Source organism: Phaethon aethereus (genome assembly GCF_964289735.1).
Source record: "Phaethon aethereus genome assembly, chromosome: 15".
Taxonomy (NCBI): Eukaryota; Metazoa; Chordata; class Aves; order Phaethontiformes; family Phaethontidae; genus Phaethon; species Phaethon aethereus.
In genome coordinates, this window is record NC_138591.1 from 11,912,796 (window position 1) to 11,928,336 (window position 15,541).

At 37.3% G+C, this 15,541-nt stretch overlaps 1 protein-coding gene across 2 annotated transcripts in view; it reads right to left on the minus strand.

Annotated features, from left to right (window-relative positions):
* PARN (poly(A)-specific ribonuclease) overlaps positions 1-15,541 on the minus strand; it is a gene marked incomplete at its 3' end in the record, with an annotated part of 58,638 nt that overhangs the window by 24,579 nt on the left and 18,518 nt on the right. For both annotated transcript variants that reach the window (XM_082006943.1, XM_082006942.1), the window contains exons 16-17: positions 12,319-12,374; positions 6,426-6,512 (exon numbers count right to left, since the gene is read on the minus strand). In XM_082006943.1, the coding sequence (XP_081863069.1) occupies positions 6,426-6,512; positions 12,319-12,374 (143 nt within the window). The remainder of the gene's footprint in view (positions 1-6,425; positions 6,513-12,318; positions 12,375-15,541) is intronic.

Consider the following 15,541-nt stretch of genomic DNA (forward strand, 5'->3'; position numbering starts at 1 on the left):
AAATCTAATTTACCCTACAGGTTACAAGGTTATAGAAGTCTCTTCTGAAATCCAGCCAGATAATAAACCGATTTTCTAATTATAAAAAATAAAAGCCTAGTTAGATTTAGTTTGCATGCTATACATTTGAGTAGCCAGCTATTTAGGACTTTAAGTTATAATAATTTTAATCATTGCCAAAACCATAATTAATTCAGTATGGTTTCTGACATTTCCCTACACTAAAGGGCTAAGGCTATTATTAAGAAGAGCCTACACTGAGAAGTCAAACATTGGAATTTCTTTAACCACTTTGTAGGGCAAATAAATTCAACTTTTAATAACTGAGTCTTTGAAGAACATAGATCTTTTCTGCCTATGGGTAAGCGTCTTTACTGTAGGGAGAACATGCTCTTGGCAGGACACTTAACATTTCACAACACAGGAAAAGCCTAAGCTGATTTACGATTGCAACTCAAAATTGTAGTGCATTCGGTAGGACCCTGACACTGAGCTTCCTTTAAATATTAGAAATTACTGCACAATTTAACATTGTTCCAAGTGCAGTGAGAAGTTATTGCTCTGTATTTCTTTGACTATCAAGTCCTCCTTTTTTGCATTACTAATTACAAAATTTTCTAAACAATCATTTGAGACATCTGAGACCATACTCTTCTCTAATTCTTCAACATGGAAGTGCTGTCTAGATTCTGTCCCTTTCTTATATATATAGTTAATTATTTCCATATCTACCACCCTGAACAGACCAAAAGAAAGATCAGACAGAATAATTCTCCTGAACATCTTGCAATTGTGCCCTTCACATAAAATACCAAAGAGGATCAGCAACGGACTAAAATCTCCTGAAGGAGTTCAGCTACTACTCAAATGGACTTCAGTGCCCATGTTTTCACTAAGTACCAATTAAAAATAAATAAATAAAAATCCAACCTTTTGGTGGCACATCATTTCCGTATCAGATACCTATTTATTGCTGCAGAAAGGCTGCTGCACTCGAAATGACTTTGGTATTTTTGATAATTAAGGGTTTCAATACCTTCCAACATATGCTGTCTTTATACTCACAATTTATATATTTTAAATACAGAATTTTAAGAACAAGTCAAACATAAAATAGCAGACACTGAGCTGCAATCTGAAGAGAACTGCAACAAATGCTCTTATGCAATTCTCCATGCGTAAAAGATACTCTTTTCAGACTATGTCACATGCCAAGAAACAAAAATTTAAGAGACAAGATTAATAAATTAGATCATTCAGCAATATTGCTTAGCAGTCAGTAAATATTGTGCATTTCAAAAGTATGGTGAAAGGGCAATAATGATCTGAGAAGCACATGCATCTGCACTTGAAGTAGAATATTTAGCAATCAACATAGCCACATGCCAACTTACTGCAAGGCTAATACAAATAAAACATATAGAGCAACATAATAGAACACCAGCTCTACAGAAATAAAACAGACAATTTCTCTCTCTACACTTCTAGAATAGATCAAATGTCTTCAATACTTTGAAGAACACCATTGTTAGCCCATATGACCCCTTGTCCGTTTGCTACCATGTACACTGTCAAACAACGTCCCTTGCTAAAAAAGGGTAACGTCAAGTAAAGAATTATCAAGTGAAATAAAACATCTTCACCCAAATAGGAATAGATGAAAATCTGATCTGTTGCTCCTGAGAGTGCAAAGTAAAGTATTTTTTTCTATAAATAAATTTTATATACACACAAACATGCAAACAACATTAAAATCCACAGGATAAAATTACACTGATGGATTATGTCAGTCAAATAGATTTTCCTTGAGTTTTTATACCACAATGACAAAAGGTATGGAAAGGCTTCCATATAAGAGACTAAGTAAACTAGGACTCAGCCTTCAGACCAAAATTCTAAGGAAGATGCCTATACACTTCTGTGGGGAAGATATGAGAACAGAAATTATATGAAAGACATACAGAGGGGTTTCACTATTTCATAGAGACAACTAAGGGACATCTAATAAAATATAAAGACGTTTTAAAACCAAAAGAATTTTTTGCATAATGCTTAATTGCAGTTAGGGAACTGCCATCAAGTGCTGTGGATGACAAGAATATATATGGGATAAAGAATGATTTTAGACTGACTTACAGAAAGCTGTGAAAGGCTCAAAATAAAAGATGCAAGCATGACCTCCAGTTCATGAGTCCCTGTGTTACAGATTGCTAAAAGGCAGGAAAGTTGTTTTACTTTGGCTCTGTTCTTATACATTTCCTAAACAACTGTAGTGGCAACTAAATGCCTAGGATAGTTATTAGGACTATACAGACCTTCATTTAACGAAAAGTGTTTATTAATATATTCTACTTTCTTACAATAAAAAAAAAAAAACAAAACCAAAACCACATTGACACCATGATAGAATTGCTAACAGTTTCTGGACCCTGACTGCATCAGATAACAGAAATAGCTGAAGCTTTTAGTCTACAGCAAGGCTTGAAGCATCTATTAAACACAAAGAACATTTTCCTGGTGAATAATTGAGAAGGGTTAACAGAGCTTCCACCTTTCTGGCAGGAAGACAGGGTACAAAGAAAGCAAGAACAGCTGAAGAAAACATTGGCATGAGAAGAAGGAGGAAAGGCCAGAAATGCACAGAGAAAAACAGGATTAAAATTTAACACCCCCCAAACAAGAACAAAAGAAACAGCAAAAACAGAAACAAAAGAACCAAAACACACACCCACACCACAAAAAACACCAAACAAAAAACAACCCACACCCTAAAAAACCCCACAGCTCACACGTTTATGTGAACATTAGCTCAGGAGAATACTTATATATAAAATAATATATATAATATTATAGTATAATATTACGCACATAGTGTGTGTGCTAGAAATTTTCCTTAAACTGGATTGTTCACCTTTGCAAGTGACATTTTTCAAGAGTTAACTTTTCTTAAAAAAAAAAAAAAGGTAAACTGAGTTTGCAGTATAGCAGTTCACAGGAACAGATGTCATAGTGTATGGTATGAAACTTGTAAATGAGTCTCAAAGGCGTATTTAAGAGTCACTTAAAACTCACCTGTATAGTAGCTTGGACTACTAGAACAAGATTTAAACACAAAAAGGACTACCTACATTCTAAAAATAATTTATGCATCTTCAAGATTACCATGACTCCATGAACTACATCAGTGTTCACCTCCCTCTTAAAAACGACTATCCTGCTCTCACAAAATACAATGCACAGGTCTGACTCCGCTCACTTGGAAAATTTTTAAGTAGTAGTTTTTATAATACTTCATAGTATGTGTTTTAATTAAAGCCTAACAAAAACATTCATTTAAGTAGAAGTGAAGACTATATACAAAAGCTGTATTTCAGCAAATACTATTTTAATACCTTCATGTTTCACATCAGCATGACCAAATAAACTACACAATTTAAGAATTTAAAGAAAGTGTTTTAAGAGACTGCATAGTACTGCCAAGTACTTGTACAGTGAAACTACATTCACCCATGAGACTATAAAAACATCTTGCATGAACAGGTGTCCACTTGGTATGCATGCAGTACTGAAAGAGTTCAGAATCATAAACACTCCTTCTAGAGTAGCAAACGTAAAACAGTCCCAAGTGTGACACTGCAGCCCCTTCAGCTGTTTCACTGCTTTCATTAGAAGCTTCATGGAAGACTACAATCCTTCTTCAATTCGTACAAGGCTAAAACAAATTCAAAATAATTTTTCTATAAAGTCAGATTAATGTTGATATTCAGTTTAACAACTGATTTTTAATCCAGGTAAAAGTTTAATTTAAAAAAACTTTTGTTTAACTGGTGTAATAAATCAGGATCATTCATGTCTGTTACTGCTGTATTTTAGGGCTTTCGACAAATCACAACCTCACATTGCATCACTCTGTCTCTCCATCCAGCTACAACTGAAAAAGCATGGGTGCTCCTAGAATTTCGGAAGGAATAATCTGGAGTTTATTTTGAGATACCATGGCAATAAGACCTAAAACAAAATATAGATTAAGTACTACCTAAGTACTAGGAGTTTGCAAATCCAGGTATGAAAACACTCAGCTCTGAAATCTGGAGAAGTGAGAGAAATGTGAATTTCAAAATTGAACAGTGTTTTGAGATGTCTAAGTCTGACCCCTGGTGGTAGGGATCCGTGCTTGTGTTCCACACCAACACGGAAGGGGACGAGTTGATAAAATAAGAAAAATTATATGGCTGAGTCTTTAAAAGCCTATAGAAACAATGTCCAAACAATGTCCATTGTTTCTTACCCCTGTAACAGCAACTCTAGAAGAATCTCAGTAACTTTCTACATTCCCATATCCTAGGTTTCCCAATCAGGAATATTAAATCCTATCCAGCATCATGCTGGCATCATGCTGCAGTACAGATCAAAAAGTGAGAAGGAACTCAGTGAATTTTATGTAGGTCCGGAGACCCTGCACAGACTACCAAGTCACAATCCTAGGTGAAGAGGAGAACAACAGTATCATTCTGTAAACTAGTGTGGTGACCCACAGCAAGCACAGGAATGACAAGACAGTACGCTGAGGCACTTCCACCCTTTCACTGGTGATTAAATGTCCTTATGGATAGCACAGCATTTCTTTCAATGGAGGTTAGGCTCAGGTTTGCCCTGAATCCATCTGCCATGCTATAAACTCTGACTTAAGTCATTAAGTGTGGTACATAACAAGTGACGGGATGAGAGGAAATGGCCTTAAGTTGCACCAGGGGAAGTTTAGATTGGATATTAGGAAAAATTTGTTAACTGAAAAAGTTGTCAAGCATTGGAACAGGCTGCCCAGGGAAGTGGTGGAGTCACCGTCCCTGGAGGGATTTAAAAAACATGTAGCTGTGGTGCTTAGAGAGACATGGTTTAGTGGTGGACTTGGACCATCACTAGGTTAACAGTTGGACTCAATGATCTTAAAGTTCTTTTCCAACTTAAATGGTTCTATGATTCTATTACTTTGAAACAACTGCAGTACACTGATTTAGTACTAGCTAAACAGACATCTCTTCATTTGCTTGTCTCCAAAAGGAGAATGGTTCATTTAATAATAGAGCACCAACTGGGTCACTTACTCGCTTAAACACACATGTAAAATGATGCACTTTTTCCAGTGATTATAATGCAATGGACCAAATTTGTACTGGGACTTTAAGTAAGACTGGGGGCAGGAGAAAGGGGGAAACCATAGTGCCAAGCAGAACACTTTTAGGAATAGGGAAATCACAAATTCAGTCATACATGCTCTGCTTAGACCTGCCAAGACTAAGGTAATGTAAAGCAAATATTTTATTTTTTTAAATGAGAAGGTGACCCCACTCAATAAATACTTTGGTAAATAGCTTCCTTGTTTATTTTTTTAAAACCAATTTCACATTAAAATCCTTATTACAGAACTTGAGGAAGACAAGATGCATAAATGTCTATTATATGTAACATTTAATATGCTACTTTCAATAACTTATTGCAAGTATTGCAAGCAAATATTACTGGGAAATCATGCAAAAAAATTTAATAAGAGTGATAATTTTTGTTTTACATTAAATGTTTTAAGAAATGCAAAGAAGTTACCTCTTCAGGAAAAAAAAAAAAAAAAAAAAACACACACACAAAAAACACAGAAAAATAATTTAAAATTTTTGCAACCCCAAAAGATCTCTTTTGAAGCATTACTTACCCAGCAATAAGAAATCAGAAACCAATCTGCATTAAAAATCTTGGAAACAACATCCAACACAGGGCTGTATGAAAGATCATTCTTATTCTGATTTGGAGACACAAAGCATAACCACAGTTTTCTGCTGCAAGAGTTAGGTATCAGGAGATCGCTGTCAATTAATCTCCATGACCTTACATTATATACTAATACTTAGTAGAGGAACAACAGGACTACTAGTCCCCAGTTATTAGATAGTTCTTTTGTTGTTTCTTCTGACTTGGATGGGGTTCACAATCTTGAAATCAAATTGGCTAATTTCAAGCTTCCTTGCTTGCCTAGACTCACATAAGTTAGTGTCTGCCTTTAAGCAGACTGTAGGATGAATCTTATTCCTAAAACTTTGATCTGCTTTTCACACCAATCCCCATTCCCTTTAACCAGCTATATAAACTCTTACCTCCTCCCAGAAGAGACTGTAAATAAAAGGATCAAAGGTCCATGACATTCAACAAAAGGTTTCTAAAGAGCAGTTCATCAGGGCAGACATTTTCAACACATCATTACAAAGAAAGTCCACAGGACACCATTCAAAAATTACAAAAGGTGATTCGTCATTACTTATAGTAGGAATAAGTCTTCATCCACAGATGAAAAACAACAAGCAAAACCAGAGGTACTGGCTAACGACAAAGAAGGAAAAAAAAATATATAAGGAAGGATAGATTATATCACTCACCAAAGGCACTGAAAAGCTGGTAAAGGTCACTAGTCTTCCACTCTTTGGGAAAAGTAACATGAAGTACATGATCTCGTTTTGGCTGCACTGCAAAACAAAAAAGCATTTGTTAAAATAAGAGTCACTTCTCATATCTTTAGAATATCCTAAAAAGTTATCCAACATGGTCATGTAATTTGGTTTCTTTCTTTCCTTCTTTTCTTTTTTTTCTTTTTTTTTTTTTTAAAAGAAACAGGCAAAGATCTGTGAAACTACATCAGGCACCAACAAAAACGTGCCTGCAATTATGCATGAAATATACTGATGAGCTAGGAGGATCTAGTATGTCGAGGAAACTGAAACAGCATTACATGCAGTGGCAAATACCTACAAATCCAGTTTTCCACACCCTTTGCGCAAAGTTCAAGGACAGAAGAAAAACACAACAGCCTCTTCATGCTTCTGCTCTAGCTTTAAAAAATTCTTAGCAATAATTCAATGTTGCCATTGAACTAAAAAAACATAAAAAAAAAAAACTTGCTGCGAAACAATGATTCCGTTTTCATATAACATTAGGTACAAGCTAGAATATACACACTGACAGATATTTTTATTAAAAACTACACCAAGAAAACAACAGCACATAAAGGCCAACATCTAAAGAAGTACAAAAGAAGTCTTTGGCATACACGGAAACTTATTTGAAGCTTTGTGAATTTGAGAGGGACAATCAAAGTCAAACTGCTGGACGAGCTAAGAGTAGAGTAGAAATTATCATTATACATCTGCCTTACTTCACACACTTCCCCCTACACATCTGGTTTGGTCATCATCAGAGGAAGGCTACTGAACAAGACGGACCTTTGACCCTGCCCAGTAGAGATCACTTGTACACAAGAAATCACCACAACGTACAGGCGACTGAAGTTCCTTTCACTAGACACTTGAGCTTTTAGAACACGTGAATTCCTATTATATTTTAAAAAGAAGCAAGGGGAATAACTATATTTTAAGGTGCAAAGATATTGATATATTTTCCATTTTCATATGACACTATTTACAGGTCATTAATTGAGCCTCTTGACAGGTATCTGCAGAGATTTATGTTTTTATGCATGATACATTGCTAGATCTTCCCTTGTCATTTTATCTTTGATGTTAGACAGAGGCTGAACCATTTCAGTGGAGTGTTCCACTTTGTAATTTACTGCTCCAGTTTGTTAAAGGTAACTCAAGGGTTAACTACACGCAGCTTTATATAATCAGATTTTAACTTGACATGCAAACACTCTTAGGAAGAGCTTCTCTCTTCTTTGGGTAGAGAGATATAGAGACTGACTTTCACCATAGTGAATTATACTCCTGAATTCTTTTGTGATACAAACTTTGCTAGTTTCTGATTTCCTTAGCTTTCAGCATTAAAATAGGAGAGTTTTTTCAAAGTGGATCTCATTCATGGAGCACATGTGTCCAAAACTGGACCTCTTCTTATCGATATATCTGACTTTCATGTGTACTTGACTCCATTATACCAGGGCAAACCTGTCAGGGGTTTTTTTTTTGCCACATTTGGTTAAGATGAAACTCTGCACTGTTTGCTGATGAAAGCTTTGTTGATTGTTAATTTCATAAATACAGCTACGCATTAGCAATTACTACAATTTAGTTATGACTACTAACTACAGTCAGTGGTAGTGCCCTCAGCCTGGCATGTGCTTCATTCTAGAAAACATGTATGTTTCTAGGTGTAACTCTACGCCACAAGTAAGGCTTCATTTCTGCATGAGCTGGAGAACTGTAGCTTTCAACAGCTACAGTGTTTCTTGCATAGTGTCAGGTGATTTGTGGGGGGTTTTTTGTTGGTGGTGGTGGTGGTTTTTGTTTTGTTTTTGCACACTTTGATTTTAAGCCTTCCCATCCCTGCCCAAAGTGTCAATGGAATTTTTATTCCCAAATAATTTTTTAACATCTTGTGTAAACTCAACAGAACACGAGTTACTTCAAGGCCTCTAAAACTCACGTTCCTAACCAAAACATGTCACGAAAACAGGACAGAGATTTCCAAATGCATCTATCTTCTAAGGAAGAGATTGCAGCATGAATTCAATCATAGTATTAAAATATTAAAAAAGAAAATACCCACAAAAGCACCATTATGCATATACCAACAGTAAAAATAATAGTTGTAACTCAGCATCTCATAACTGAAATACTGAGCATTTAATGAAGTCAAGGGAAAAAAAGTTTCATAGGTTTTGTTTTGAGTAACTACTTGTTTTGCTCCACAGAAGTAACAAACCTAGTTTATCAGTTGCAAAAAAAATGGAAGACCAGAACATGACCCTGTGGTAAGCTATAACATGGTATCTAATTAGTTGGTCAGCGGAATCCATGCAGCTTCAAAAAGGCTAAATTTTTCACCTTTCTGATGATATCCGCTGAAATAAAATTGATATTGGAGTCCAGTATGCAGGAATATAGCCTTTTCCAGATGAGACAGTATTAACCGAAGATGTTATAGCTGCCAGTGTCCAGCCACTTGTGATTTGCTTTTAAGTGCTTTTATCTTTTTCACTCAAAACAAGACAGGTTAGTATGAGTTTATTAGAAACTCCCTGCTAACAAATTACAGATTTGCATGAGCACCTGAGCATCAAACTGGATGGAGACACAAGTACATAAAGAAAGCAATCCCTTCCTGAGCATAGGGAAGTCTTGATCCTTAAAGCTGCTACATCAGAAACCAAAAAGGGCACAAATTTTTTAAGCACCACAACTCTATTTTTTTTGGCACTACACAAGTCAAACACCAAAACCTCAAAGTTGCCTTAACAAGTCAATTCTGGTGAGTTGACCCTGGCTGGACACCAGGATCCCACCAAAGCCGTTCTATCACTCCCCTCCTCAGCTGGACAGGGGAGAGAAAATATAACAAAAGGCTCGTGAGTCAAGATAAGGACAGGGAGAGATCACTCACCAATTACTGTCATGGGCAAAACAGACTCGACTTGGGGAAAAAAAAAATTATTACCAATCAAATCAGAGTAGGGTAATAAGAAGTAAAACCAAACCTTAAAAACACCTTTCCCCCACCCCCACCACTTCACTCATGATATTCTCTACCTCCTCCCTGTCCCAAGCAGCGCAGGGAATGGGGGTTGCAGTCAGTTCATCACACCGTGTCTCTGCTGCTCCTTCCTCCTCAAGGGGAAGACTCCTCACACTCCTCCCCTCCTCCAGCCTGGGATCCCTCCATGGGAGACAGTCCTCCATGAACTTCTCCAATGTGAGTCCTTCCCATGGGCTGCAGTTCTTCAGGAACTGCTCCAGCCTGGGTCCCCCACGGGTGCCGTCCTTCAGGAACAGGCTGCTCCAGCCTGAGGCCCCCATGGGGTCATAGGTCCTGCCACCAAACCTGCTCCAGCATGGGCCTCCCACAGGGTCAGTCTCCTTTGGGCATCCCCCTGCTCCAGCGTGGAGCCCTCCCCAGGCTGCAGGTGGAGATCTGCTCCCCCGTGGAGCTCCATGGCTGCAGGGGCACAGCTGGCCTGCCCGTGGGCTTCACCACGGGCTGCCGGGGAATCTCTGCTCCAGCGTCTGAAGCACCTCCTCCTCCTCCTTCTCCTTCTCTGACCTTGGTGTCTGCAGAGCTGTTCCCCTCACACATTCTCACTCCTCTCTCTGGCTGCAAATGCTGCGTGCCAGTTTTTCCCCCTTCTTAACTCAGTCACCCCAGACGTGCTGCCACCATTGCTGATGGGTTTGGCCTTGGCCAGCAGTGGGTCTGTCTGGGAGCCGGCTGGCACTGGCTCTGTCAGACATAGCAGAAGCTTCGAGCAGCTTTTCACAGAATCCACTCTCAAAAGCTCCCTTGCTCTAAAACCTTGCCATGCAAACCCAATACACTAACAAAGATCAATTCATTGCTGTATAGCCTATTAAACAGTTAGAAATTCAAAGGTTTAAGTATTTGCAATCCAGTACAGAATTGTAACTATAACAGCTCCAGTTTCAGATGTTATAAGAGCCTTTTTCTATTGATTAGAGAAAAGAAACTACTCCTAATTCTCCAGTATCACTTTATTATTAAATTCACTTTGAATCCTGTTAAACCTCTGTACTTTCTACCTACTCAGGTGAGAAATATTTGATTTGTGTTCTGCTTTGCAGTCATTTTGTGCAGCAACTTCATCCTTTTTAAAGGAGTTTTTAATACACAGTAACAAAACAAGATGATGAAAGTCACTTTCCCATATTCAATACTATTTGACCTAGCGTATGTTACCAAACTCCAATATTTCTGGAAAAATTGCACAAGCTGGCTGTAACACTACAGGACAAACTGACAAACACACCAAAACTTACAACAGTCACCTTGTTAGCTGTGCCTCACCTTTTTTTTTTTTTTTTAAAATACAGTCTCCAAGTATATCTACCACAGAAATGTGGCCTTATTCTCTGCGTGGCTTTCCTTCTCTGCAAAAATGCCTCCTACAGACAACAAGTAACCAGACAGCTTCTTCAACCTACAGTAGCTTTTAAATCTCAGAGTAGAAATAGAAGTTTCTAAAGCAGCCAGCCAAACATGGCACCCTAGATGTACTTTCCATTTTGAAGCTTAGAAAGTCTCCCTGGTTCAGATTATGCTGTAACATCTGCATCATTCTGTTCTACCCGAGTGGCTTTCAGATAAGAGACAGACTTTCAGAGGCAGACTCTTTTTGGCAACTCTTCTTGGCAAAGTATCAAACCAATCCCGTAAGCTGGCTAGCAAGTGGAAGTAGCATCTTTACAACTCAATAGCTTTGGCATTCTCTCAATGACCAACGTATTTATCCATTCTTCCACTCAGTATCAAACAGTTGGGGAAAGCAGTATGCAACATAATTAGATAACCATTCCAATAAATCCACAGAGCCAGAGCTCAGCGATCTGGTCACCTAACTGCATTTAAAAATTAAATATATGCCCTTACAGCATATATTTTCCTCCCCGGTAGATACTTCCATCTTTCCAGAACTGCATTCTGTTACTATTAAATGAGCATCTAATAAAGGGTCATCCTCCAGTCTAAGCTTTCCAATGTATGGAGTGGAAAATGTCTTCACATCAATATTGCTTCCAGATGGGTATCATTTTTAAGACATTCATGTATCTGACTTCACAGTATAAAATTAAGCTTTCATCTAGTGTAGGACTAGACTGACCTCCAGGGCTTCACATTTTCTTAAGTCAAGACATCAGTGGTAACACTCATCTGAAGTTTTCTCCCTCATAGTGTAACATCTCATAACAGTAAGGACCTTTATATTAGTAAAATCTGTTTTCATTTAAATGTATTAGCAACTTATTACAGCCTCAGGTCTGTAACTCAAAATAACTTGAAATGTAAAAATATTTCAAATAATATTTTTCCATTTATGTAATCATAATCTCATGTGGCAAAAGAATCCTGATGTTTTGATTGAAGTTAAGTAAAGGTATTGCTGCATGCAAATTGTGAAGGAAAGTGCCCAGAACATTTTCAGAACCATTTGCTATTCAGTAGTTTGCATCCTTTATTTACTGCTAGTGTGAAGACCCCACTTTATACCTTGTATGGTATGTAAGAATAGTGACCCAAAATAACCATAAAGCTGTTAATTTCAAACTCTGTTACATTTAGTTACAATAGTTTAATCTGTTCTAGTCAATCCCCTTTATAATTCAGATTCTCTGGTCAAAGTTGAAGAACTTACTGTTTTACTATTTCATTGCAAAAAAAAGCAGACTTTTAGATCATTTGATAAGTGGCTAATATCCTAAACACAGCTGATGTCCCATGCTTTAAATATATGACAATTAATGTTTACACTTCCTCCACCAGGAAATTTGTCAGAATGGTAATAAGTTTACAATGAAATAAGCTACTCACAGTCTGGTCCTTCCAAATTGAGATATGGTATGTCCATTACTCTCATAAGAAATAGCCTGAAGCAAAACAGAAAAGCACCATTAGCAAATTTCTGTCTGAAGACCTTTTAATAAGATTTCCTTTTTATAGTTTTTTAGATGTTGCTTCTGAAGAAGCAGAATTAGTCATTCCAACCGTATCTTAAGCTATATTAAAACAGACCCGCTAATAAAGTCCAATCCATTATTTAACAATCCAGATTCAAAGAATTACTTGGCATCATGCTAGTAATTTTACTTATTCCACAAAACATGAACAAAGAAGCCCCAACCTGCTACTGCTGAAAAGAATTAAAACAAGTGGCAAAATGAACATTCAGAAAGTAGCAGCTCTGTGCAGTAAGAGCCAGTTACATGGCAGCTAGTGCAAAAGTTGTCATTCTAAATACACGTATACTTTCCCATTTTCTGACCACTGCATCACGTTTTAGACACAATGGATTTTAAAACCCTAAAACTGCAAAAGCCATCAAGTCACTCCAGTGGATATAACCAAAATGAGTCTTTTGCCCTTTAACATGTTACTGAAGAGTTTCTCAAAACATTCAAGAAATGCTTTCAGTAAAATCTAATATTCAGATCCAAAACCAAATCTCCCTCCAAAATAAGTAGTCTAAAATCCTGTCATAGGTATAGATGCCACATTGCTGTTACAAAACATTTGCTGTGTACAGTGTTCACTGGAGGGCTAAAATAACTTTTCTATCATGACTTCAAAAAGCTTCTAAAATGCTTATCAGATTACAGTATTCAACTAAGAAATAACAGATATAAACAGCTGATAAAAAACACTGTTTAAGTGTGCAGATTGATCTGTAATTTCCTAGAGATTCTTTGTACCATACCACACTCACTATTAGTTTTTAAGAGTTTGAATATTATGTTCTTATGGTTAGTTGTATCACTGAAAAGTCTAATGGCATGCAGTTGATAACTTGTCTTATAAATACTCAGGAGAAAGGGGAAAAACAAAAACCACTGAGGAGAAAATGGACTATAGGACAGGTTCACATGTGAGCCAGAGTGTCTTCAGAGAACTGGCACCAGTTATGATACACACTGTCCCATTTAATTTCTCTTCCTGAGTCTCAGGGAAGGTATGGTATGATGTGCAGTACGTCCCCCTGAGTACTGCAGAACCTAAAAGGAATTTTATCAATAAAAATTAGAAACATCAGCATCAATTAACTCTAGAAACTTTAACAATTCCAGCATAGCGCTGAGTAATGAAGATACTTTACAAAGGAGCTGGAGGTTTTCTATGTTTAGCCTTAGGTGCTACATTCCTACAGCCTTGGCTGCATTATAGCTATCTGTCTAAAAAAGGACAGGAATGACATCCTGAGAATGAAGCTAGCTTCAGAACACAGCTTCCACAAGGAAACAGAGCAAAATGTCCTTTTTCTGACATCTCCTACAGATCCTGGGTAATACTGACAGGACATGCAGTGCTATTGCTCAAAACAGCAACAACAAGAAAAGCTATCCACTCAGAAAACAACAGACAAGAGACACAATGATCAGATCATAAGGGCATCTTTTAAGAGATTAAAGGGAGAGGGAATACAACAAGGGAGTATGGGGCACATCTTCCAAGGAGGAATAGAAGGGAGGTGACTATATTCCGTCTCTGGTGGACCACGTGAGGCAGGATCATACCACCATTGCAGAGCACCTAGCTGGGCAGAAAAGAACTTGCAGGTCTGGGATCTCTGCTCTGCTAGTAAGCTGGACTTCACCTCAGACTGTTGAAAGATGCTCATTTCCATTTATTACCTATGATTCGTGCTCATGTCTTCATCTGAAATAATGTCAATGTCACTGTGAGTAGGGGCCACAGCCTTCTTCAGACTCCAGTGCAGGGGATAAGCATAGCCTAAATATATTTTCAGCTACTCAGTAAAAGCAGTTTAGTCTTCGCTGGATGAAGGTTGTCCATCATCCATGCAGGACAGCAAAAGTTAAAAAAAAAAAGAGGCAGATTTGGTTTAAGTTGTGCCATCTGAAGAAAAAGCTTTCACAGAATTCTTGGAACCACCTACTTTTTGAATTACTCAAAAAACTAGTTTAGTTTCCTAGGCAGCAGTTTTCCTAAAAGTAAAGATGAAGTTTACTAAAAATACAACAAAAAAATTGTCAGGAGAACACTAGTTAAGCTACCCCCCACCCAGGTTTCATCATATTGAGGAAAGCAATACAGTGGCCAACAGCAAGAACAGACTTATGCCAAAAAATGCATATACCTGAGATTAATTAAGATTAGGGGTTTTTTATCCTCCGAGGCAAGTCTTACATTTATTTGTTTGGTCAAAGAACTAGGTCTCTAAACAGCACATACACACACAAACACACATACTCCCTGATTTTAATATTAAGTGCACTTAAAGTATGTTACAGCAGTAACTGCATCTTGTAGCACTAACTTACATCACATGGATTACGAACACTGAGTTGCAGCATAATCCATAATTAAGTATCCATAATAATGGTTGTAAGATTCCTCATCTATCTGCACAAAATCTAAACTAAGGTTGTTCTGTATGACAACATGAACCCTACTTTATATTAAATTAACTAGATTCATGAATTTGTCACTATGACATTGCTTTTTATTACATTAACTCACAATTATGTATCGACTGAGCTAAAAAATTTTATTTCCTACACTGTTCAGAGCCAGATCACATGGTCAGAGGACGGAGGTCTGTTTCTCAATATACAACAATATCCTAGGAACTCTGGGGTATTTTGAGGCAGCCACTTGGATGACAACTGTTTCTGTAGCAAGTCAAGTAAAATAAGGAGAGAAAAGCTATGATCATGCCACTTCATAGCAATGTGTAAGTAGTCTCAAGTACTCAACATTCTTCCTCTACACTGAGCTAGGATGAAAGTTTTCACAGATGTGTGATGAACTGTGTACAGAATCTGATCCAGCTGAAAAAAGAACAGGCATCTTTTTAAACCCAGATCAGTTTACCAATCCAGTTCAGTAATGAGTACAGCCACATATGGCTGAAAACTCAAGGACAGCAATTGTTTACTCCTACACTGTGATTGAAAAGTTATCGGTCAAACTGCAGAAAAGGACACTAGTGTTCTTTTGCAATAATGTTGCAAAGAAAATTAAATTAATATAGAAAAACAGAGGGAGAAATGAACTTATTTGCAATACATGCCAGAGA